Source organism: Spea bombifrons, chromosome 3 (genome assembly GCF_027358695.1).
Source record: "Spea bombifrons isolate aSpeBom1 chromosome 3, aSpeBom1.2.pri, whole genome shotgun sequence".
Taxonomy (NCBI): Eukaryota; Metazoa; Chordata; class Amphibia; order Anura; family Pelobatidae; genus Spea; species Spea bombifrons.
The window spans coordinates 56,048,926-56,073,767 of NC_071089.1; the positions used below are offsets into that span (position 1 = coordinate 56,048,926).

At 40.1% G+C, this 24,842-nt stretch overlaps 2 protein-coding genes across 2 annotated transcripts; one reads left to right on the top strand and one right to left on the bottom strand.

Annotated features, from left to right (window-relative positions):
• Positions 1-1,343: 1,343 nt before the first annotated feature.
• SERINC1 (serine incorporator 1) lies at positions 1,344-8,089 on the top strand. The gene is made up of 10 exons (XM_053459017.1): positions 1,344-1,466; positions 2,499-2,660; positions 3,157-3,350; positions 3,947-4,026; positions 4,308-4,445; positions 4,663-4,832; positions 5,199-5,289; positions 6,265-6,406; positions 6,581-6,811; positions 7,242-8,089. The coding sequence occupies exons 1-10, from the start codon at positions 1,428-1,430 to the stop codon at positions 7,378-7,380; spliced, it is 1,386 nt and encodes a 461-aa protein (XP_053314992.1). The 5' UTR covers positions 1,344-1,427; the 3' UTR covers positions 7,381-8,089.
• Positions 8,090-8,461: 372 nt separating this feature from the next.
• HSF2 (heat shock transcription factor 2) lies at positions 8,462-21,048 on the bottom strand. Its single transcript, XM_053459016.1, has 12 exons — positions 20,903-21,048; positions 17,770-17,878; positions 17,550-17,677; positions 17,248-17,372; positions 16,190-16,265; positions 15,564-15,625; positions 14,612-14,693; positions 13,518-13,672; positions 12,409-12,663; positions 12,155-12,260; positions 10,103-10,187; positions 8,462-9,263 (listed from the first exon to the last, which is right to left on the bottom strand). Exons 1-12 carry the CDS (start codon positions 20,993-20,995, stop codon positions 8,998-9,000), a joined length of 1,542 nt encoding a protein of 513 aa, XP_053314991.1. The 5' UTR covers positions 20,996-21,048; the 3' UTR covers positions 8,462-8,997.
• Positions 21,049-24,842: the final 3,794 nt, after the last annotated feature.

The following is a 24,842-nucleotide window of genomic DNA, read 5'->3' on the forward strand; positions in this document are numbered from 1 at the left end:
TTTAGAACCAGGGCTGGACCGAGGATGACTTGGCGGTAGGGTGGCCACATGTCCCGGATTGCCCGGGACAGTCCCGAAATTGGACTTTAAGTCCCAGGTCCAGGGCAGCATTGTCCCGGAATCAGTGGCCTCCAAAAATGACACGCCGTCTTTTTTTTTTTTTGACACAGAGGAGAGAGAGGGGCGCCAATCGGTCGCTCATGAATACGGTTTCAGCAACCCCTCGGTGCCCCTCAGTCTCCTCCGCGAGGCCTCTAGCTCGGTCGTGGTGCCGGCACTTCTTGCTGAGCGCCAAAATATGATGTCATATTCCGGTGCTCAGCAGGGAAGCAGCACGCAGCATGGCAGAGCAGCGAGGCAGAGGCCTTGCGCTCCCACCTCATGACTTCTGCAAAGTAAGTGAACTACAAAGGGGGGAAAGGGTAGATAATGAGAAGGGGGAAGAGGGTAGATAGTGAGGAGAGGGGGTACATAGAGAGAGAGGAAGGGGGTAGATAGTGAGAAGGGGAGAGGGGTAGATAATGAGAAGGGGAGAGGGTGAGTGAGAATGAGTGAGAGTATGAATTAATGTGTATATGAATTGTATAAATGAGTGAGAGAATGATAGAAGTAATGTGTGGATGAATTGTCTGAATGAGTGAGAGTATGAATTCATGTGTGGATGAATTGTCTGAATGAGTGAGAGAATTATTGAATTTGTGTCAATTTGTGTGAATGAGTAAGAGAATAAATGATTGTGAAAATGTGAATTAGTGAGCGACTGTAAAAAGTGATTGTGTGTATCATAGATGTATAATTAATTTGTGGAAAGGCAAAGATGGCACAAGCTCAAGCCTTGGGGACCAAAATGGCACAGGCAGGATGTTTGGCGGCTCTGGCGCTTTAAGGCTGCTGACACCACATAAGATGCGTGTATCCACCAGATTAAATTTTTTTACACCGCAGTACCAATCTATACCAATCTGTACTAGATGACCAGTGCAGGCCTGATTAGAACCTTGACACTATAAACTGGTTTCCATAACTATTCCATTTGGTAAATGTGACTGCTGAATACCGTTCATTGTGTGTTATCTGCCAAATGTGCTCAGTGTATTGTAATATATTGGTGAGCCATTTGGATGTAATTTGCACCCAGCCTGAGTAGCGACGCCCTTCCATGAGTGTTTTCCAATGCTGTATTGTTGCCGAAACGTTTACTTCCAACAAAATGGGTCCGTTCGACCTGCCAGTAATACTGTATTGTGCCTCTTGTGATTAGCACTCTAAGGTAGTATCCCTCACTCTGAAAATGCTCCCGAGCGAAAATTACAATCCGGAAGCGGAAATGATGTTTTCGGCTTCTGCTGTTTAGGCTGTGCTAGCTTGATTTGTAAACAAGGTCCTGGCTAGAGGTTCCATTTTTCTTGTGCGACACCGAGATCAACATGGGGGGAGTTCTCGGGCTGTGCACGGCAGCGAGCTGGGTAATAAGCGGGGATATGGAGCGTGGCGGTGGGGCAGGTTTTAAAGGGGAAACGAACGCGTATTGCGTATATTCTGTAACATGATAACGCATTTTCCGAGGCCTCCCGTAGCACATAGACCTTTACGTATGCTGGCGTAGTCACAGCCACAATATATAGTTCTACGTAAAATTAGTATAATGGTGTGACGTTTGATATCAAGATTATTTTATTACCTAAAAAAAGCAATTACTATAAGAAAACAAATCGAATTGATCTTTATATTCATGGAGTCAATAGATAAGGGCTCTTGGCCTGGCCTTCTTTTCTCCCCCCCTATTTATGCCCTGCGGTTATATATATATATATATATATATATATATATATATATATATATATATATATATATATATATATATATATATATATATATATATATATTGTTCTTTAACCCCTGTCGTGCCACACAACCTATTCGGTACCAGCAGCATAAAAGCAGGTTCATATAAACTGCATTTTCTCCAGTACATTGTCTATGGACAGTAACACCATCTAATCTCTGTAGGAAGGTCTTTATAAGAAAAATCGATACGCAGTATAGTCTGAGTCTTCGGTTGATCCCTTACATTGGACCACTATAGAAAAAGGGCGTGTTAAGGGTTCTCTTTGTGACAATAGAATAGTTATTTTGGGACGAGTGCAAAAGAAAAGCCACCAAAATGCTATGTGGGTTCTAGATTAACAGTTATCAGGAAGGGCTAAAGCGGGGCATCACCCTCCCTGCTGCTAGACCTCGAAGGGCTCATCTAGAGCGACAGGGTAGCACGGGGCTGTGCACGATGATCAAGACCAGGCCAGTCCATACCTGTTCTAAAGGTGTCAACATGTATGGCTTGTAGAAAAGGTTACAAAAAGATGTATAATAGGAGCAAAACTATGTCGACATCAAATAGTTCAACTGTAATAACTTAGAAATTCCATGTATTGTTACCAAGGTTGAAAAGTTCTGATGTAGGGATGGAATACCGCGTCATTGTCATCTTTCTCCTGTAGATTCCCTGCCTGTGTGGTAGCGCGCCATGCCTGCTGTGCCGATGCTGCCCAAGTGGAAACAATTCCACAGTAACTCGCCTTATCTATGCCTTCTTCTTACTGCTTGGAGTAGTGGTGGCTTGCGTGATGTTGGCGCCGGGGATGGAGGAGCAGCTCAAAAAGGTTTGCGGTTTCCAAAGTACTTTTGAAATGACATCATGAATCAGAAAGATCAGTACAGAATCCTTCACAGACTTTAAGCACTTTGAAATGTAACTGCTCTCTAGGTAGGGTGGATGAGTGGCTGTGGAAACAGTTATGGGCTTTTACTCGGGATGGGTTAAATGTGGTCCTCATTCTTGTTGGTGAAATATGAATTCCATGATGCCAGTGAGCCTCATGAATTTTGTGGTTCACGAGTTACTGAAATGGTATTTATTATGAGATGGGCATCATGTTGTGTAGTTTTATACAATTTTCTTAGATCTCAACAAATAGGAATTATTCATAGTACCTTGTTAGTTTGACTGTTGGGCCTTGAGGTGGACTCACTTAAGCAATCTTGTGTTCCATTGTGCCGTAATTGACAAAAAAGCGGGCAGAAGACCCTTATCTGATGGTGTTAACACTTAGTTGGCGTCTCCACACGTGTCTTGTTACCATGATTGTTCCATTGCAGATTCCGGGTTTTTGTGACGGAGGGATTGGATCATCAATCCCAGGAGTGAGCGGTCATGTGAACTGTGATGTTCTGGTTGGGTACAAGGCTGTGTATCGTGTGTGCTTTGGCATGGCCATGTTCTTCCTTCTCTTTTCGCTCCTAATGATTAAAGTGAAGAGCAGCCAGGATCCCCGAGCCTCGGTGCACAACGGGTAAGACATTAATATACAAAATACGTTTGTTAGGGCAATAATGATGGGTGATTTTGTAGAATGTGCAGAAATTGCCCAACATTCAAAAGTAAGCAGTGGGGCAGCCGGGGCTACAGGGCAGGCTTTTTACAATGTGGTGTTAATATGCCTGTTGGTGACTTGGAACCTCATCCAGTACATAGTACATAAGGTTGAAAAAAGACATAAGTCCATCAAGCTCAACCCTTCTACCTAACCTTCCTACTCTTCATCCAAAAGAAGGCAAAAAACCCCTAATTAAGCTACTTCGAATTCTGCCATCAGGGGGAAAAAATTCCTTCTTGACTCCAAGAGGCAATCGGATTTCTTCTTGGATCAAGGCGCTCTAAAGTATGAATTCTATTTATAGAAAAGCCGTATTTTCAGTGGAAAGCTTGTTGGAGTTTCCTAGCCCTATCTTGTACAGGAATGGTATAGCAACGACTCTTGTATATCACAGGAGAGCATTTTGTGTTACAACCTAAGTACCTGTGTAATAAAGCAATCAACACACAGGGTTTTTTGTTCAATGGATACTATATGACAATGACATGGGAATATACAATCTCCTTTTCCAGATTTTGGTTCTTTAAGTTTGGTGCAGCTATTGCAATTACAGTTGGTGCATTTTTCATCCCCGAGGGGCCCTTCACAACAGGTAAGAATGCTTTTTTTGTGTAGTGATGAGTTGTGATTGTCATATAATAATGTTTATGTTGGCCTTTTAATATTGCATAATGTTTGCACCAGGATTTTCTTATCTATTAAAATTAGTATTTAGAAGGTATTGCTTTGAACTGTGACTGTACCTCTTGTTTAGATCTCCAAATTATGGTTAGGCAGTCTGGTAACTGGTATTTATTATTCATTCAGTCCTGTAAATGTCCCCGTTCATGGTATGGATACTCTAACGTAATGTCTCTATTGTTTTGTTTATAGTTTGGTTTTACGTTGGCATGGGTGGCGCCTTCTGCTTCATCCTCATTCAGCTGGTGTTGCTCATCGACTTTGCTCATTCTTGGAATGAATCTTGGGTTGAGAAAATGGAGGAAGGAAACTCAAGGTGTTGGTATGCAGGTAGGCCCCATGCTACTTTTTTTTTTGTTGTTGTTTACTGTAATTTATGGTATGACATGTAGGGAGTGAGGTGACTCAATCTTTTGCAGCCAAACATATCTTGATAAAATCAAGTGCTTTAGATGATATGCAAACATTGTACAGGATATGTTAAGAAATAGTTTTCACATAAATCCTTGGATATGTTACTTATTGACTTCTGATTTTGTTCCCACAGCTTTACTGTCTGCTACTGGAATAAACTATGCCTTGTCCCTCGTTGCTGTAGTGCTTTTTTACATATATTACACCCACCCTGAAGGCTGCACTGAAAACAAGGCTTTTATCAGTGTGAACATGCTTCTGTGCGTTGGGGCCTCCATAATGTCTGTTTTGCCTAAAATCCAGGTATGTTAAAAAAAGAAAAATGAATATGCAAAGCATCTATGTTTTTTGGGGAGAGGTCCCATATTCTACAGATACATGTGTGTTTCTTATTGCTAAACCTGTCTAAAGGTCCAAAAACAGAATTTTAAATGTATCGACCCCAATGCACCTTCATTCAGTAAATACTATATATATTATAGCACTCTCAAAGGATGGTCAGCACTCCAGGTCTTCAAATTAACAACTTTTCTTTATTCAAAGTCAAGTCGATGTTTCAGTCATTGCTGACTTTCATCAGGATATATGTATCCTAGATATAGAAGAGTGCAAAAAACATTTCACGGCACAGTACATGTATCTGACAACTTTTGTTTTATCGTTTAAAAGGAATCTCAACCTAGATCGGGATTACTTCAGTCTTCGGTGATTACCATTTACACCATGTATCTGACGTGGTCTGCAATGACTAATGAGCCAGGTATGCTGAATCTTAATAATTCAGGGTGAATTATGTCCAGGCCCTAGCCACAAATAAACGAGAAGAGGAATAGTGGGTTTTGAGTTTTGTGGGCAGAGACCTAAAGAACGAATATACTTTCTCAACACAATAAAATTGAAAAAGAAATTGATGTCGGAGGGAGCGCTTATGGAGTAGTTTTCCCTGGAATGGTGATTGCTAAAAAAAAAAAAAAAAAATGGCAGAAAGTCTAGCCAGTATCCTTTTTTTGCCATTTTATATTGATCTCTGGCTCCTAACCGCCACACACATTTGTGTACTGGTATTTAAATATGGCTACTGGGAATCACATTGGTAAATGCAAATTACAGTATTTGTCTTGTAAATCTGGCCGTTTACTTATGAACTAAAAGTGTTGAACTGGAGAGAGTTTGTCAATCAGTGTACGTGTGCTAGAGACTTAATGTGACAGTAAGGGATGGTATCTGTGATCAGAGATGGCAGAACTACAGGGAAGGGCTGGTACCAGGAAAAGCCAAGTGGCCCCTTGTGACCCACCCCACCTTACTAACATGCACACATTTTACACACTCTCACATTAACACCCATACATACTCACTCATTCTAGAAACATGCATACACTAATACACATTAAGACACACGCTCTAATAAACCCTTAACCATGCACGCTTGTGCTATTACACACTAGCTCTCCAATCATGTGGCATTCTCTTGCTGACTGTCTCACTCACTCACCCTTTTTGTTACTCATTCTCTCATTCCCTCCCCCACCTTCCCAGTGGATCCTCACCACGGGGTAATGCTTCTGCGAGTGGACCAGTCCAAGCCCCCCCCCCACTGGGTCAGCCCACCTCTGCCGAACGAGCAAATTGTGTTAATAGTAACATGATTATATTTGTGGTATTAGTACCAAATTAATTGAAACATTTTTTCCAGTTTCATGTACCTCATGACAGTTTTCTCTATTGCTTCCAGATAGGAAATGCAACCCCAGCTTGCTTAATATCATTGGCTACAACACTACCAGCACTCCAGGGAAGGGCCAGGTTGTACAGTGGTGGGATGCTCAGGGAATCGTGGGACTTGTTGTCTTCTTGCTGTGTGTCCTGTATTCCAGGTAGGAGGGCTTAATACTGACTCCTTGAAGCCACATTTATTTATATCTGTCTATCCTCAATGTTATATATTGCATGTGTCTGGGGCCCTTTTGATTAAACATTAGTGATAAATCCAGTCCTGGACGTATATATATATTTAAGTCAAAATTTACTTCATATGTCCTTTTCAACAGCATTCGTACGTCTAACAACAGCCAAGTGAACAAACTAACCCTAACTAGTGATGAGACCACCCTTATTGAAGATGGGATCAGCAGGAGTGATGGCTCCCTGGATGATTCTGACAGCTCTCGCCGTGCAGTGGATAATGAGCAGGATGGGGTTACCTACAGCTACTCGTTTTTCCATTTTATGCTTTTCCTGGCATCTCTCTATATAATGATGACCCTGACAAATTGGTACAGGTAGGTCATTGACAGATAATTGTAATACTTTCCGAGGCCATGTTTGGTTTGTACTACGCGTACATCTTCAGCCCTACAGCCTTAATGCTTCTTTTATGAAGGGAGTTTGTGAGCCCCAACACTCCTCCAAATTTCACTCTGAGATTCAACTCCAAAAGTTTGGATGGTCCTGTATAAAGCAGATTTAATTAAGGGAGACTTGGCACATAAACCTGTTTAGCTCCTGAATACATACTAACAGGAGAGCTAATATATTAATGCAAACTTCAAAAAGCATGTTGGTGAAGTTGGGAGTTTTGTTGAACGATAGTACCTAGTGCCTCTAACTATACATAATGCTGTTTCCACTGAACAATGTATTGTACCTTGCAGCTGTTGTATGCATTATTTTAGTACATTGAACGTTTCGTATTTTTCTTTTTCCTTCCAGTCCTGATTCTACTTATGAAACGATGACTAGTAAATGGCCATCGGTCTGGGTGAAGATCTCCTCCAGCTGGGTGTGCATTGTGCTGTACGTCTGGACGCTGGTTGCTCCATTGGTGCTCAGCAATCGTGATTTTGACTAGGTCGTACGCGGATGAGTCTTATTTAAGTATCTTAAATGTGCCGGGAGCATTAACTGTTTCTGCATGCCCTGTAATAGTATTTCACTTAGCGCATGGTGTTACATTGTAGTAGGAAGCTACTATCCATAAACGAGCAGTCTGTAGTGGTGGTTTCCAACAATATTTTACTTGCTAGTGCAGTGCAACAATTTAACCCATTTTACTTGTGTTTTCTCTATTTTATTATTTGCACTTTTCCCATGTACCGCAGTGGGTCCAGATCTTGCCTTTTTTCCCCACCACCATTCTATTAAGTGGTAGAAAGGCCAAAGTCGTAGATTGATGTAGCGTGGTAAGTGTCCGATAACCTTATCGTGAATGGACAAATGCTAGCAGATAACATGACCTTTTGATTTCTCACTGTCCTTGTTGCTGGTATTTTCAGATACTGACTGATAAGGAGAGAGCACAGGGTGGGCTTTTTCTTCTGAATGTGAAATGTAATCAAATCTCGGTTTATTTGCAGGTCAGAATTGTGTGTATGTGTTAATGTATTGTAGTTTAAAATGTGTGCAATCTTGACAATTGTATTAACCCTGCGTATATTGTATAAAGCTGTATGCAATTTCATGTTACTCTGTATTGCTTTGCATTGGTGGACTGCAGCCATTGTTCTGCAGACACTACCTGATTTTGAGTTTTGTGAGTTATTAAAATAAGGCAACATCCCCTCTCTGGACTTTTTTTTTCCCCCTCAGCACATGCTATACTACATTATACTTGTAGACAGTAAAGTGATAAACTGATGATTTCTAGTGCATGTGTAGACACCTAAACACCACACTACATTTTATTTTAAGTGCCATCGGATGCTTTAGCTCTTTTATAACAGGTGAGAAAAAATAAAATAAAAAATAAATATAGCACTAATATGGACATTTTCCCCATGGGTTGGGGGAAGTGTGTCTACATGCAACGAGGAATTGCTTTACTCCCCTTTCCTGTAGGGTACAACACGTACACGTTTTCTAATCCGTTCCACCAGGACTCTTCTAATGAATTCAATGTCTAATCCAGATATGCCCAATAAATACTCTAAGGACACTGAACAGATCTTGTTTAATAAAAGTAAAACCGCTTACTGTAATAACTCGCCTCAAGCAGGTACTGCTTTGTGTTTAAAACAAAAAGTAACATACAAACTATAAACAGTGCATCAGTGGACAATAATAGTTGTTGGTCCCTCGAATCATACTATAAACAGGTACTTACGCTCCTCACATGCTCCTCCTGTTGGATATAATTCCAGCGGATGATTGACTTGGATGTAGGCAACACTCTCAAAATGCTACCAGCATGTCTAAAGTGACAGCTGCTTTGGATGTAGTCCTTCCTGGTGATTGAGAGGATTTCTGTTTACAGTATAGGACAGCCATATAAACGCTACCAAATGCAAAAAACCTTCATCTGAGCTTCACTCCCGGTCTACTAAAGAGTGTTATTTCGCTAAAACTATGCAGTTTTTTTTTGCGCTGTCTAAAATTACAAAACCAAAAGACAAACTCCAGAGTACCAAAATGATACTGTCAATAAATAGTTCATCATTTTGATGAATATATACAGTTACTGCCCCAGACTTTAATTGTCCAGGAGTGGCATATCGCTGTCAAGTGGCGTTGGGACCAGTTCACATAAATAGAATAGAGTGGCCTCGTGGGCCTCTGCCTCCGTCAGTGGTTCCAGGCGCACCAGTTTACTCTGTGTTGGTTCGGAATCCAAGCTGGAGTCCAGAAGCTGGTCCATTTCAAGTGACTTGTTTGTCTGTGCTTGTCCAGAGATTCCTCCTGAATCCCCATCCAGAAGAGCCAGAAGTGGGAAAGTGGTGTACTGCACAAGTTGTTGTTCTGCAACATAATGTCACAAGAATAGATTAACACTGATGCTTTTGCTTAACCCTTTCAATCCCCTTAAAGCCTGTGGGAGAAGCCCATAAGAACATACACGTATGCCCTGACATGGTTGTTGGGCTCTCCCACATTGCTCCCCCTGCTGGCTGAATGCAATTTTTGCAATCAGCAACAGATCAGGAGGAGGAAACAGAGAAAATAGCATGTTAACGTGTCATATGGATGTGGCCCTCTGGAGCATAAAAAAGATGTTTGTGGGGTATGAGTAATTAGGAGGGGGATGTTACTTAACTTAAATTGGGTCATTTTTCTCAGCTGTGTCACTTGCAGTATAGAAGAAAATGTACACACGATTGGTGTAATTTTTTTTTCTATTGGAGTATGGTTCTTTAATTTATCGCTAATTATGTTTTTGTATTTCTATCATTTAAAAGAAGGCCCTACTAGAGTACATCGTGTGGGGGCTCCAACACATTTTATTTATTTATTTTTATGAGACTTCTGGGAGTGCTTCAGGACATGTATGCAATTCTCTGCAAGCAAGTCTCATTCACTAACACCCAGAAAAAAAGCGTGAATCCAGTAAAATGCTTTTATCCAACCAGCATAAAAAAACTGGGGTTGACAGGATTACTGTAACATTTAGGCATTACTCAAACCAAAATAAAGGGTTTCATGTGAAAGGTACATGTGCGGTTAGCTCAGCTACTTTGGAAGCACCGCCTTTTCCCTATACCTATAATTGTAGCTTATCTGGGACAAAACGAATGTCTTTTTCTTTATTAAAACATTTATATTGCCAATTATATGAACGACGCAACCATATCCTCACTAACCGGATTTCTGGCTGTCCCCGTTGCAGCTCTCTGGTTCAGCCAAGACTCCGCTGCTTTTCAGAGACTCAATGCCTTTAGTTTCCAGCTTGAAGAAAAAAAAAAAAAAAAAGACAGCCATTAATTTAAAAAGCAAAGATGAATACATACAATGTACAAATTCCTTATAGAGGAAATGTATTTTTCCTGTTTTGTGTGTACAGAGTTTGAAAGTAAACAAGCCAAATTATAACGCATGCAAGGTTAACAGAAAATATGCCTAAAATATGCATATGCCTTTTCAACAACAAAAAGATCCTTTGTGTACAAAGAAGACAAGATGCGTCTTGGATCACATGAACGAGGGAAACACATAGAATTGGAAAAGCTTTTTTCTTTTTTTTTTTTTTGCAGACTAGAAGGCAGCTTCTGCATTCAACCATATACAAAGGTTATGTACTTAAACATATAAATAATAATTAAATATGTACTTAAACATACATGACGTGTGAGAGCCAGCCAGCTGTGCAGCACAAGCCAAGCTAGATCGTGGGCATAGTCAATGAGCCTCGAACCTGCAAACTGACAAAAGCTAAAAACAAGCTGAGATAGCCCAGCGGAGCTGGCTCAGAGAAAAGCCTTGCCCAGCTATATTAAACATTATAAAAGAAACATTATTTTTGGAGGGGATAACTTTTAGAAGAATGCAATTGACCTTGGAGGAAGCTGTGGTGAAAAAAGGATCAAAAGGTTGTCTAAGGGGACCTGGTGGGCTAGCAGACGACTGGAAGCGCTAAAACGTAAGAACCCGCCTCAAAAACCTACGACAATGGAAGACCAATATTAGAATTACAATTAAAGAGCACCAGCACATTTTGCAGCGCCTATCAGAAAGGCAAAATGATCTGCAGTGTGTTTAGAACTGCTCTAAAAACATTCAGGAGACTTTTTCATGCCCATGCCAAAGCCTGATATCTGCCTCTCCGTGTCAAGCGATATACGTACAATATCTAGGTCATAATTTTCTTGACAAATTAAGGGAAGCCTGTTTTGGACAGAGAAGAGCAATGGAGGCCTGTCTTCCAGCCTGCAATTCCAAATATATAAGTATGAGACGCATATAAAAAAAGAGCCGCTTAACATCCAGTCATAGCGAGGCCCATCTAAAGCTACACAGGAAGCAAACTTTCAACTGAGTTTTGCTTTGAGGTGATCTTTAAATGACGTTGAAATGGACATCTTAGCTCGTCTACTTCTGTGCCGTTGTATAGTTGAATTTTGGTAAAATCTGACTGCACCAGATAAAAGTGACAGAGGCTATACCCGTTTAGAGAGTCATACCTTTGGACCATTAAGAAAGTCAGTAGAACTCATTTGGACATTATTGCTGAAAATCTGGAAAAGGAAAGATGTGAGAATTGTAAGCGAATGGCAGATTTGCAGGGGTTATTCTGCGTAAGGTTGACATGACGCCAGGTATTGAGTCGCTCGTATGAATCCACAAAAAAAAAAAAAAAAATCCGCTGAGCGTGGAGCTTTATGCTAGAAATTCTTAAATAAAGCTGCGAGCGGACTACACCTTTCCAAATAGTTTGAGTTTCCAGTTGTTCTGCATGAAGGAACGTCTCATATCAGAAACCTTCTGATACCCAAGTGACTGGGCATCCGCTGTAGCCACAAATAGCTACAGCACTACGGAATACGATGGCGCTATATAAAACCAATAAAAAATAATTATATTGGAAGAACACGTCATACCACTGCCACTTTTAATTTCCTTTTTCCTTGGTCATATGCTCAGGGATTTTAAACAAGCATTATGAATCACAGACTATAGAGTGCAATTAAAATTCTACTTCTTCAAGAGGTGCCATCATATATTTCAGGCAGGCTCAACCCCATTCATGTGCTTCAATCCAATTCTGAATTGACGACTTAGAAACCGAGTTCAGGGAGAGTATAAAGTGTTTTAATCTGTAATCACCATGACATATTTATTTTGAAAACTGAACTGTTGATATGCAGGATTTGTGAAGTGCTTTACTAGCAACAAAGGATATATAGCTTTATACATACATCTACCAGCAGATCCCGATCTATGCTGAACTGACGCCCAGATAGTAAAGCTTTGAAATCCTCTAAGGTGCAATCGATGCTGTCTAAATAATCCAACAATTCAACTCTAGAAGGAAATAGATAAGTAAAGTAAGACACAAGGGAAACACAGCATATAATACCCTGAAAACAGCAAATCATGTTTCTTACTAAATTAATAATACTTCACCTAATAATCAAAAGCAGATCACACAAAGGGTGATCATAAAGCTTACTTTCCAAGAAGATTAAGGTTCTGAGAAATGACTCCACTTTCATTGAGTATTGTGTCCATCATAGTGACTGGGTCTTCTGATGATAGAGAGGACTGACTGTTTAGCTGCACAGCACTGGACATTAGGGGGCTGGAAATATCCTCACCAACAGGGCTCAGGGGACCTATGACCTTTGCATATTTATCTTGCACAACTGGAGCATCTTCATTCTCACTGTCATCCTCCACTATCACAACTTCAGGGGAAGGCCCATCACTAGTAAATGGAAAAGAGATGAGATATTCATTTTTTCATGTTTAATTCCAACCCACTCACCCCCCCCCCCCAACAATCACTAAACCTGGCAACCAACATATTTGTTTCTTACTGGGTGACAGAAACCAACCTCCCATGTAATAGTGTTTAACTCCTTACTTTGATCCAATATGCGACGTGTATAGGAGGTCCCCTAGCCTACTTGGATAAAACATTAAGTTCAATATGGGCGATTAGATTTAGTAGAGGTCGGTTTACCTTGCTGGCTAAAGGTTATCATAACTAGGACTCAATTTATTTTAAGGATGCCGACAACAAAAAACCTTACCTAACCTTATATTGGTGCATTTTAGACAAATAAGGCAATTAAAGGTTATGTTTTTAGGATCCCACTGACCCCTATGAGATTAGAAACTTTTGGGCCTTGACCCCATATTCAAAGATATGTATCTTAATAGAGCATAGAGATCACACGAGACCCCGCATTTTTTTTGTGTGTTGCTGAATGCCTCGATGATGAGGAATTGCAGCAACATCGCTTGAGCAAAGAAAATGACAGTTGATTGCTTTGTAAGCTTGTTTAACCCCATGACATGCCTGGCACGTCATTGGTCGTTAAGGGGTTAAACTAAATACACGTAGGACAATTACACTGATTACCAACAGAAAGCACAAGTTGTTTCAATAAATTAGTTATTCTAAAAGATTTAACAGTAAAAGTTTGCAACTGTCTTATCCTCCAATAAGGTTTCTGTTTAGCCCTTTGGGGACAGACATTTTCTTTGTAAGTTTATTTATTTATTTTTTTTTAAAGGCCTTGCTGGTATAAAAGTTATTGCAATGATGTTACTAACTTTAATGTGTCAGAGGTGCTGTCATCAGATGTTTCTGGTGTGGCTGGAATTCGTGTTTCCACTTCCTCCTCTTCCTCCATATTGTCAGTGATGTCATAGATAACTATATCCTCAGTAACATCTCCCCTTTTCAGCCCTTCTTTTCTAAGCGGAACCTAAAGAAAAATTGAAATACAAACGGATAAAAATGTGGAATTGTTACTAAATATTAAATTTCGCATGTCACAAACATTACACAATGTCACATTTTACCTGGTTATTTCGTCTATTACCCTTCCACATAAATACCGGCCACTTCGATTTGGCAAAATCAAATATAGAAACAAAGAATTTCATAACAAATACAAACCATTTGCCCCATCCAATCTGCCAATTTTTCCTTAAGGTTCGAGTCATTAAATCAAGAAAAATGGGCAGACTAGCTGGGCTGAATAATGTTTATCCATTGCCAAATTCCATATTCTGTTACATATTAAATCCTCCATTTGCAGAAGATATCTGTCTAATGGCGAGTTCCTTGGTTTGGAGTGTATTAAAACAATATTTTCTTTCCAAACTATTACCCAGAGCCAGGGGTTTACAAGTAAGTAAGTTACATACTTACACACAACTAGAAATTCACATACATATAACACAGTAACATACTTTCATACCCATCCTAGCATGCATACTAGGGAGCGCAGTACACCCTTCCAGGGGTAGGTAGGAGGACCATTGGGCTCCCCTGCCAAACCCTAGGCTTCAGGAAGTAATTTCTTTGTCGACCTGGGGTTTGTCAAGTCCTGCCCCCTCTAATACCTCTTATTAAGCCAAAACAATGACAGGGCATTTTTGCTTTTCTGATTTGTTAGAACCCAATATGCAAGATATCTAAACTGGGACATGTCCTATTTCATACCTTCCACAAGGGCTTGTCTAACAGTTATTAAGAGACAAAAATGTATCACATCTGATTATGATGAAAGAGTAGGTCCATCAATTTAGGGTTTAGATATAACTTAAGAAGAATTCTAAGGTGTGATTTTATTCAGTTCATTGTACATAAATCTAAAACTACACACACACACACACACAATTTAAGATGACCAACTTACGTGTTTGTCCTCTCTTGATTCTTTTACAATTGAATGCAAATGTGTGGCTTTTGGAGAACCGTTGGTGTTGAGTAGCAGTGGCCTAGATAAAAATAAAATAAAAAATAATAATAAAAAAAAATAAAAAATTATATATATATTTATTATATAGATTGGAACAATTCAGTGTTCCTATTACTGAAGTAAGCATTTGTCATGTGAGAAGAGCATTGAATTATTGTGTCTCACTTAAAGCAGACACCTCCTACACTATATGACCAAAAATATGCGGACAACCTCTCAATTATTAAAATTTTATTTTAAAAATAAAAAAAACAATCAAGCACATGGGGATATCATCTACATTGGTGGACATACTAAAGATTATCTTTACACATAGCTCTGTCATAGAATGCTACTTTTTGCCTTGTCCACCTTAATTACTATTTTTGAGAGGTGAATGCATCTAAGAGTAATAACAGCTCAGCCACCAAACGGTAGACCGCGCACAAATCAGCAAAAGCGCTGTGCGTCGGGAGCTTCACCAAATGGGTTTCCACGGCCAAGCAGCTGCTCACATTGCAAAGATCACTATGTGCAATACCAAACGTTGGCTGGAGTGGTATAAAACCATAGAAACGTTAGGACGAGAGGACAGTCTAAGGCAAAGGTTTAAAAGTAGTATCAGGAAAATATTACTTAACTGAGAGGGTACTGGATGCATGAAATAGCCTTCTACCAAAGTGGTAGAGGTTAATACAGTGAAATAGCTTAAGCACGCATGGGATAAGCATAAGGCTATCCTAGATAAAAGATAAGGCCAGGGACTAAGGAAAGTATTCAGAAATCGAGAAGACTAGATGGGCCGAATCGGCCCTCTATGTTTCTAGAACAGTGAGGAACAATGTTTTGAACGATAACTAGTTATTAATAAGTTATCAATCATGTTAGTGTTTTATATACAAATACTTACTGTTTTCTCTTTAGACTCACTAATCTGTTATTCTGGACCAAGGTCACAATGAATTGTACAATCTGCAGAGATATAAAAACAATTTAAAATGAATTCATCAAGGCATGTTCGCTTTTTTTTTTGCTTTCTTTTTCTTAACCAGACCTATTAGTTACAGCATAATAGTATAAACAACCATTTCAACGGAATAAGAGTAAAAATGTGACAGCTGGGGAAATGGCTTTTAGAGTCATTTATATTATTTGAATATTCTCAGAGCTTTTCAATTTTTTCCCCCAAGAGATATGTACAGATTTATACATGGATTGTAACTTACTAGTATCTCCATAAAACATCCTTAACTACTTACTATTCTTGTTAGACTCACCTAAAGCACCCTTCCAAGAGCCTCCAGCTGTTAGTAAGAAGGTAAAAACCATGCAAGCCATGGGTGCCTTGATGAGACAGGTGAGCTTGTTTACTTTGGCCAAAACATAGTAACGTAATAAAGCAATGTATGTTCAATGTATAGGTCTGGATTTGATTGCTGGTAATATGTACTTGTTTGTTAAATATGGCTAAATATCATGCCGTGGGAACAGGGTAAATGCATTGCAAGTACCCTTTTTAAGGGAAACACCACTGACCTTTCTTATAACCTGTTGCTGATGGTTATGTTTGGTCCGGAGTTCAGAAATTTCCCTCCACAATGCCTCATTCTCCCTGAGAGAAAGAGGAGGAGAGATTACACTAAATAATAGTATAAGAAACAGATCACACATACATGGTAAGTGATTTATTACATGGCATGGAGAAAGGTGCATTTCTGTAATGCTACAACTTGTCAAAGCAACATGTGTGTTCAGCACCCAAACCCATCCACAAGGGTTTGCACACACTCACTCAGGGGGTTTTGGGAGAGTTGTGTTTCAGATACTTCTTGTGAAGGTCGGTCCTACAGGAAGAGCTTAGCTGGCCCTGTATAACGTGTAGTAAATGCACTAGATTTGTTCAGGTCTCTTCCCCAACAGAATTGTGCATTAACACAGGGTCAGCTTGTACCTTTTTGTCAAGAAACTTACAAATTGTGGCTCTTCATAATAAACAGTGGAATAAAAGCCACAACTCTTCAACATCTCCAACAATTATTTGCTTTATTGATCTTCAAAAAGAGGAATAAGACATAAGCGCCCTTTGCGTGTAATACAACGGACTGACATCAATCAACGCTAAAGATATGAGTTTTAACACATTTGGGTTTGTTTATTAATATCGATTTTGGTTCAACGTTTGAAACCTGGCATTATTGCCACAACAACCAATGTTCCTGCTAAGGATCATTCTACAAGTTGATATGATTGCAAAAGCACTTTTTAAACTAAGTACCTGAACTATACTACATAAATAACCCCAGTTGTGTTTCGGTATTTTTATGTTATTTATATAAAGTGGAAAGAAAAAAAAAAGTTTGCATTAATTAGCTAAAACATTAATGAACAAATGCAATCTGTAACCAAGATCACAATTATCATAAGACACATTTATTCATAAATGCTGGTATTTCCAATGGCTTCATTTATATTTTCATGACACACACACACACACACACACATATATATATACATACATATATTTATATATACATACATACATATATACATACATACACACACACACACACAAATAATGATTTCAATGGTATTACCTTTTCAAGGTAAACAGCCTTGAATCAATTGTTTCCTGCTTGATTTGTACTTTAGCAGCACTGCTTAAAATTTTTGTTATATCTTCCTGTCTCACTTTTGTTTCTTCGGGTCTTGTAGATGAAACCTAGTAACGATCAACAAGAATATCAGATGTAAGTAAGTGAATATCCCTCGTTTTTTTAGTGGAACTTTGTTAAGCACACTGTTAAGTTTGAGGATTTTTTTTATCACTAAACATTTCTAGACTAGGAGCATGTGGCATGCAAGGAATAGAGGTGACGGTTTCAAAAACAACACTAACCTTTCTTTTTATGTTCTCCAACAACTCATCTTGTCCTTGAACAAAGAATGGATGCTGAAACTCAACTGGTCCATCCCTCTCCTGCTTCACAATCCCAGAGTCTACATGCACAACTTTACGGAAACCATCTAGGAAGACAGATAGGGTTAAAGTATTAAACATAATATTCACATTATAATACATAAAAACAAAAAGAATATTGGAAATCTGAAAGACATACACATGTTTAGCTGCCTTACAAAACTGGCCATGTTGTTGTGCTTGAAGTACTTGGGGAGTATCTCTTTGGCAAACCGTTGCTCATCCAGAACCAGAAAACTCTGCCCATTCTGAAACAAAGACAAACACATGTACGTGATTTACTTGGACATTTCCAAAAAAATACTCTATGGAGGACACACAATTACTAGTAAAGCAGAGATTCTACCGGTAGCAGCAATACGCTTTGTTTAGTACACTGGAACGAATAGTTGAATGTATATTTTTACCTTATGCGAACCACGTACCCGACACCTGCATGTAGTTCACTGGACTAAGAGTTTAAAGCCCCCACATTAAGGGCATTTGTATTTCGACAGTGTAAACCAGTTAAACAATATTGTATAAGGTCTTCAGGTGGCAAATGCAATTTGGACACAGCAACAATGGTAGGTGCAGCCCAGGATCTGCGAGAGCCACCATGTGGAACGGTTCTGTAGTTTGGATACGTTCTGCAGTTCGCAAACAGTTACCCCAGGCTTGTGGCCGGGCTGGCACACCAAAGTCATTACCAGCATCATGCAAAACAGGGTTCAGCGCTCTGAGTCAAGATGCAAACGAGCTGCTGGAAAATCCTGCAGCCGCTCGGCAGTATATCCTCTATTAAATCTCCACACTATGCACTTTTATTACGATGGATTGGTGAAACTAGGCATCCTATGTCACACTATCCCATTTTAAGGGTCGGTATGTAGAAACAGAAACTTACACCACGGCAGATGTATTTGTTGGAAATATGCACAGAGCTCGTTAACGTGTCAGCATTGTGCAGAGGGTTAAGGAAGTAAAACCAGAAAATAGAACTCGCTTATATTGAGGGGCATAGTTAACCCATTGCAAAGCAAGAGCTCAGCAGCTATCCAGCAAATACCATTCATAAAACACCTAAGTAATATATATATATATTGGAGATTCCATCACACTACACGGCTATATATTGCTCAGCTCGCAATTACGCCAAAGCCTTCCAAGTTTGGAGAGTTCTATCTGAATTTTCATGGCTGTATTATACATACCGTATATTCCGGCGTATAAGACGACTGGGCGTATAAGACGACCCCCAACTTTTACAGTCCAAAATCTCGGGCTTCCCTGCTCCCTCATCACTACGCGCCGGCAATTGATGCCGGGCGCCGGGACATGACGGCATCCCTGCGCTCGGCATCAATAGCCGGCGCGTAGTGATTAGAGAGATTGGTGGCTTCGTGGGAACCTCCGGCTTGGTAAGTACCCGGCGTATAAGACGACCCCCCACTTTTAAGAAGATTTTTGGGGGTTAAAAAGTCGTCTTATACGCCGGAATATACGGTATATCTGAATGGGTATGCCTTCATGCTTTTTTTCCTGCTGTATATATTTTTGCTATACTATATTTTTGGAGAAGATACAAGTACTGTTGCCCTATATTGATTTGAAAGCATCAAGGGTCCTGCGTGTGTCCAATGTTTTATTAACAGAAGTAGGCAAGATGAAATTACACAATTAGTGCAAACGCAATATAGCCCATTCCAAATAATAAAAAAAAAAAAATAGAATTTCTTTCAGGAGGTTTCACTCAACCAAGATCTAGTTTTACGATCAAAAGCTCAGCCCATCCGAAGGACACGAACACGACTAATCCATGAGTGTATGGACGAGATAGAAGCCAGCATCGTTATTACGATACCAGGGAACCACTCAACTCATGTAAACATCACGTACGAGAGACAGCGGTGCGGTCTTATCGAGGGGCTGTGTTGAATTCTGATAAAACATTGAGGAACGTACTATTAAAAAGCGGTTTAGCTGCTTAAAACTTGGGTTCTACACATTGAAGAAGGTGTTTGCAACAGAGATGAACGTTTCACATCCTTGATGTCACTGTGCAAACCCAAGTGATCTTCTACCGCAAGAAGAGCTCAGCTGGATGTGTAGGAAATTTTTGAATTAGTATATATATAAAAAAAATGACGCAAGGCCAATTTAGACCTTCTAGCGGGAGGAGATCACTTGGATACAGATGATATAATTTTCAGAGGAAAACCCAAAAATACATGTCTGCTTCGACATATTCGCTTAAGAGCGCAGTTGAGGTTTGGCGAAAGAGCATCTTTAGTGCCGCCCTGTCAACAGTTTTTAACAGCTGAGGTCTTTAGCCAACGTTGATATCTTTTAGAGGGTTAACACAGAAAAAAAAAAACTGTAAAGTCCCATAAGCTTTAGGGACCACAGTCTCTTCCTCGGAAAAAGCGATCACAATACGGCTATAGCCATGTTTCTTTGGTGCAAGTTAAGAAGGTTTTTCTGATGCTTGACGCGGCATGCTTTCATAAAAAAGCTTCTTACATAGGACAGACAAAACTAAATAAAAGAAACTCAATCTCTGCCCAGTAACTGACGCCTCCACCTCTTTAGGATGATCTGTATTCTGTTGATATACCCGGTGTAATGACTATGACATTGGGAAACAATATTTACGACGCACTAATTCGTCCCATGTTTCTTTTGTAAACATATGAAAACCACCACATTTTATGAACATTTTTTATTCTGATATACAGTTATAAAGGATTACATGTATAACAACAAAATGACGGTGAAAGTCTTATAGGATGCTTGCCTTTACCCCAAACCCATCACAGAAGAAATCACAGGTTACATAACCAAAATATGACAGACCAACACCCTGTCAAACAAATGCATGCGAGAACGAATACCAGCAAACTGAAAATGGATAGCCAGGGATCACAATGCGAATCTAATGAACCGATGGTGCCAATGGCACACTATGATATCATGTGTAGTAACACACAATGAAGTCTGCGAGAAGAAACCATGAAACGGTTAAATTATATATATCATGTTGCTCTGCCATGGAGGCCGAGATTACCAAATTGCAGCGCCTCAGGAGCTGAGGAGACCTGGTGGGCCCGCACGGTGCCCAGCAATAATGTGTCAAATACAGAAGATAATGATGATGGGACATGGCCAGCGAGGAGAACAAGCTGCCACACACCTAAAGGGCAGGGCCTGGGCCTATCTCCTACTGGCACAAGATGGTAGTCTCAACATGCGTGTGCCCTGCAAGACTGGCAGGCATTCCCCCCAGCCACTACCTGGCTCCAAGTGATGAATTCGTTGGTGTCCGTGTCCTCCACTAAGGTCCACAGCTTGCTCAGGAAGGCCGGCACGTTAGAGTTCTGTTTCATCGTTATCGAGCTCCGGTGAACAACAGGACCAACCCCCGAAAACACACACAACAAGGTGGTATAGAAAAGTGCCCACGCATGCGCACACTTAGAAGTCACTAACAGACTCGGCGGCTGTGTGTTACCGCCTTCCAGTGACGCCAGCTAAGCTCATTGGCCAACAGCCGGCAAAGGGTCCGAAGGCTTGGTTTCTGACTTACATAATCGGGATGACCTCACGTGGAGAGACAGGTGGGGAGCAAAGGGGCACGCCTACCGGTGGTCGTTATTGGAAGTTGCTCGTTTGTATCCAGCCAATCAGATACTGTTGGGGGTCTTGTTGTCGTGTGCCAACAGTGGTCTGCTGCGCTGTGTTCTCCTCATGGGAGCTTCAGACCATATGATATAAAGCCTTAAACAGGGGCTGCGTGGTTAACCATTTCTCAGGGGGAACGAGCATTGCGTATCTCACTGCCGTTTAAAATATAATGCGATAATACGCTGTAAGGTGCCGCTGGATGGTGTTACTAGCAGCTGGGTACACAATGGTGACAGTTTGCATGCCCAATTTCAAATAATGTCCGGGGGATGTCAGCCGCAAGCATAGTGTTAGTTACTTGCTTTTATTTCCTCTCTGCAATTTCATTTTTGGCATGGGCCATAGTGCCAGAATCGTTGGCATTAAACAAGGCAGAGGCTATTTCCAAAATATAGGGATAGGAGTCCTGCCTGGGCTTCTGCTCATCACCAATGCAATATGATGTGTATGACATCACTGATTTGCCAAGGTCAGAGCCAGTGCTTACAGAATGACATTTCGGTTCCTACTGCAAAAAACAGACACTGAAACAGGAAAATGAAGGACCAAAGTGCACACGATATATCTTCCACGACCAATATGGGCGCTAGTGCCTGAATGTGAGCATCTTCAGGTGGCTCAGTACTGGTGCAATGGATGCGCAGATGTAAGATGGGCACAGCTTTGTTACATCAGTACTCTCGTGAACTTTGGTACTTCTGTGAAATAAGCTAGACTAGTGAAATTATTTAACTGTTTCAGGACGTTTTTTTTTTTGTTTGTTTGTTTTTTTTTATAAACTGTTTGCAGTAAAGGACCAGAGCGGTTTTAGTGTTTTGGTTTGTCTTTACTCAAGTGTGATCCTCCACTAACTCAAAGTAGGGCTTTAAAAAAAAAAAAAAAATTATATATATATATATATATATATATATATATATATATTTAGTATGGAAAATATAAAAATGGCACATGTTGCACCTAGAAAAACTATAGATAACCATTGCAAATGGGGAGAAAAAACAAAACTCCAAAATATATGCCTGGTATTTTCATTTATTGTGGCAGTTATAGGGTTAAATATAAATGACACGAATTGCTGTTTCTAAAGTATAGATTTTTTTTTTTGAACATTGACAATCCAAAGTATTTTACTAGGTTCATTTTAACATGTTTTATTTAACCATTTTAGCACTAATCTGCCCCAAGCATTGCAGTAAAATTTAGTTTTTTCATTAAAAAAAAAAAATTACTTTAACAACTTGTGATTTGTATAGAAACAACGATTGAGTACAGAAATACCCCATATGCATGTGTAGGGCATGTTTTTGGGGCGCTTCTGGTTTAAAATTGGAACGTGCATTACAATTTTCAAACATGGAATTTTCAAATTAACCCCATAAAACAATTTATTTTCAAAAACTAGCCTGCACAGGGAATCCAGTTAGGGGCATATTGGCCTTTGCCATGCAGCTAATTCCACACCAGCAGCTTCCAAAGTTGGTGTAACAAAAAAAAACATTTCTCACATCCACTTTGCAGTTGCACCTTGGTTTTCTAAGTTAATATGTGAAAGAAAGAAACACAAAACGCTTGATTTGTATTCAGCAACACCCCGAGTACCGCAATAGCCCACATGCATTAGTTATTTAATATTTTTCAAATGTTGTGTGGTCAATAATTCTACTAATTCTACCACCAGCCTTTGTCAAACCTTGTGGCACATATTTCCTTGCAAGTAACCATGATTAACAGAGGAAGAATAATGATTTCAAGCACCACCCTCCTTTTAACCCTTCAGTCCCAGGGGTTTTTGGTACCCCAAGCCCCGACCAATTTTGCCATTTTTGCTGCATGTCGGTTCAGTGATTATTCCCCTTTCCTGCGAATAGTGTACCCATACAAACTATATATTGATTTTTTTTCAAGGTGAGGGGGCTTTCTTTTGATCATAGTTAGATAATTAGCAGAAAATTTAGGGTAGTAAAAAAAAATACCCACAAAAATATAAATTTCTGTAAAGCAGGGGTATTTGGGCACCAATCGCTGTCAAAGGTGGCTGCAGAATTTATTTCCTGCGCTTTTATTCACCAACACTTCTGTGTTGCTTAGATCTTTTCACAGGGTATGCGTTACGGCAGAGAAACCCAGTCAACATTTTTTAGCTGCATCCCCTGATTACGGAAATATCTATCCATGCATATAGAACCCTATAGGGTAGTATTTTTCATACTTATGGCTTAACAGGTTTGTGGGTTGTAAACGGGGCCGGGGGTTATACCTTTTAGATGTTTTGCTAGGGCAATGTGATGTAAGGGTTTTTTCTTTTTTAATTATTTTTTTATTAAAAAAAATTGCACTGTTATCAGTGCAGTATGGTTAGAGGTCCTCTTGAACATGTTATTAATGCCAGTGATGTCACAATGACATCACTTAGCTCAGTTTATTTTTTTTTATTTATTTTATTTTTTAATTTAGTTTTTTAAGCTTGTGAGATGAGTGAGAAACATGGTTTCTCACACTCCTCCCTGCGATCCCCCTGCACCAATCACACTGTGATCTCCATGCAAGTCCCCATAGTCTTGCATGGAGATCACAGTGTGTGTGATCAGTGCCTCATTGGAGTGATCAGATATCCCAGCAGGGTCTAGACAGACCCTGCAGGATATCCTATCCTCTGATGACCTTCCGGGTGATGCCAGAAGGAAATGCCCAATCGCCCCGGCAGCTGTTACAGAAGATCGGGAAGGAGAAAGCCAGTGATGCTGGATTTTGCTGACAGGGGGGGGACAGCCTGATCTCCTGTGTAGCAGCAGGGATGTACCGGTATGTCCATAAGGGTTTCTTGAGATCCGTTTAATGGATGTACCGGTACGTCCATCGGGGACTTAAGGGGTTAAAGCTTCCAGTCTGTTATTCTAACACAATCAGCATAACAGAGTGATCTCCAGCCTTGTCCACGTCAACCCTCTCACCTGTGTTAATGAGAGAATCACTGACATGATGTCAGCTTTGGGGCAGGGCTGAAATGCAGTAGAAACGTAGAATGCGTTTTAGTGTCTCAGAACCAACTATCATGCAAATAACTAACAGCTTAGTGAAAATACCAAGGGGTTAGTGGATATCTTAAAAGGTAATTTCGAGTTACCAGCCAACTTTTGAACTGAACTGCAGTAAAGCCTTAACTCACAGCAATTGACTTGGAAACTCCTTTGACTTCTCAGGCCATTCCATGCTGGTTTTTTTCTCCATAAGAGCACAGCTGGTACTGGTACGTCAGTTGTCGTGAAGGGATTAATAATGGTTTCCTCTCAAATCCTTGGGAAGGTGGTGCATGCCAGGTGCAATTTACACCAAAACTATCATGGTTAGCATCTGTAATAAGGCAGCACTCGATCCCCTCCCACAAGTGGAACGATTTACTGCATGCTGGTCTCGAACCTTTTTTTCTTCATCTTGGCAGTATCTAAAAGCAGACTGAAGAAGGAAGAAAAAAAATAGCACCCAACACGTTTCATACCTAGTGGCACGAGCCTGTTTGCCTTTGGGGGAACTGCTGAGGATTTGAAAAAA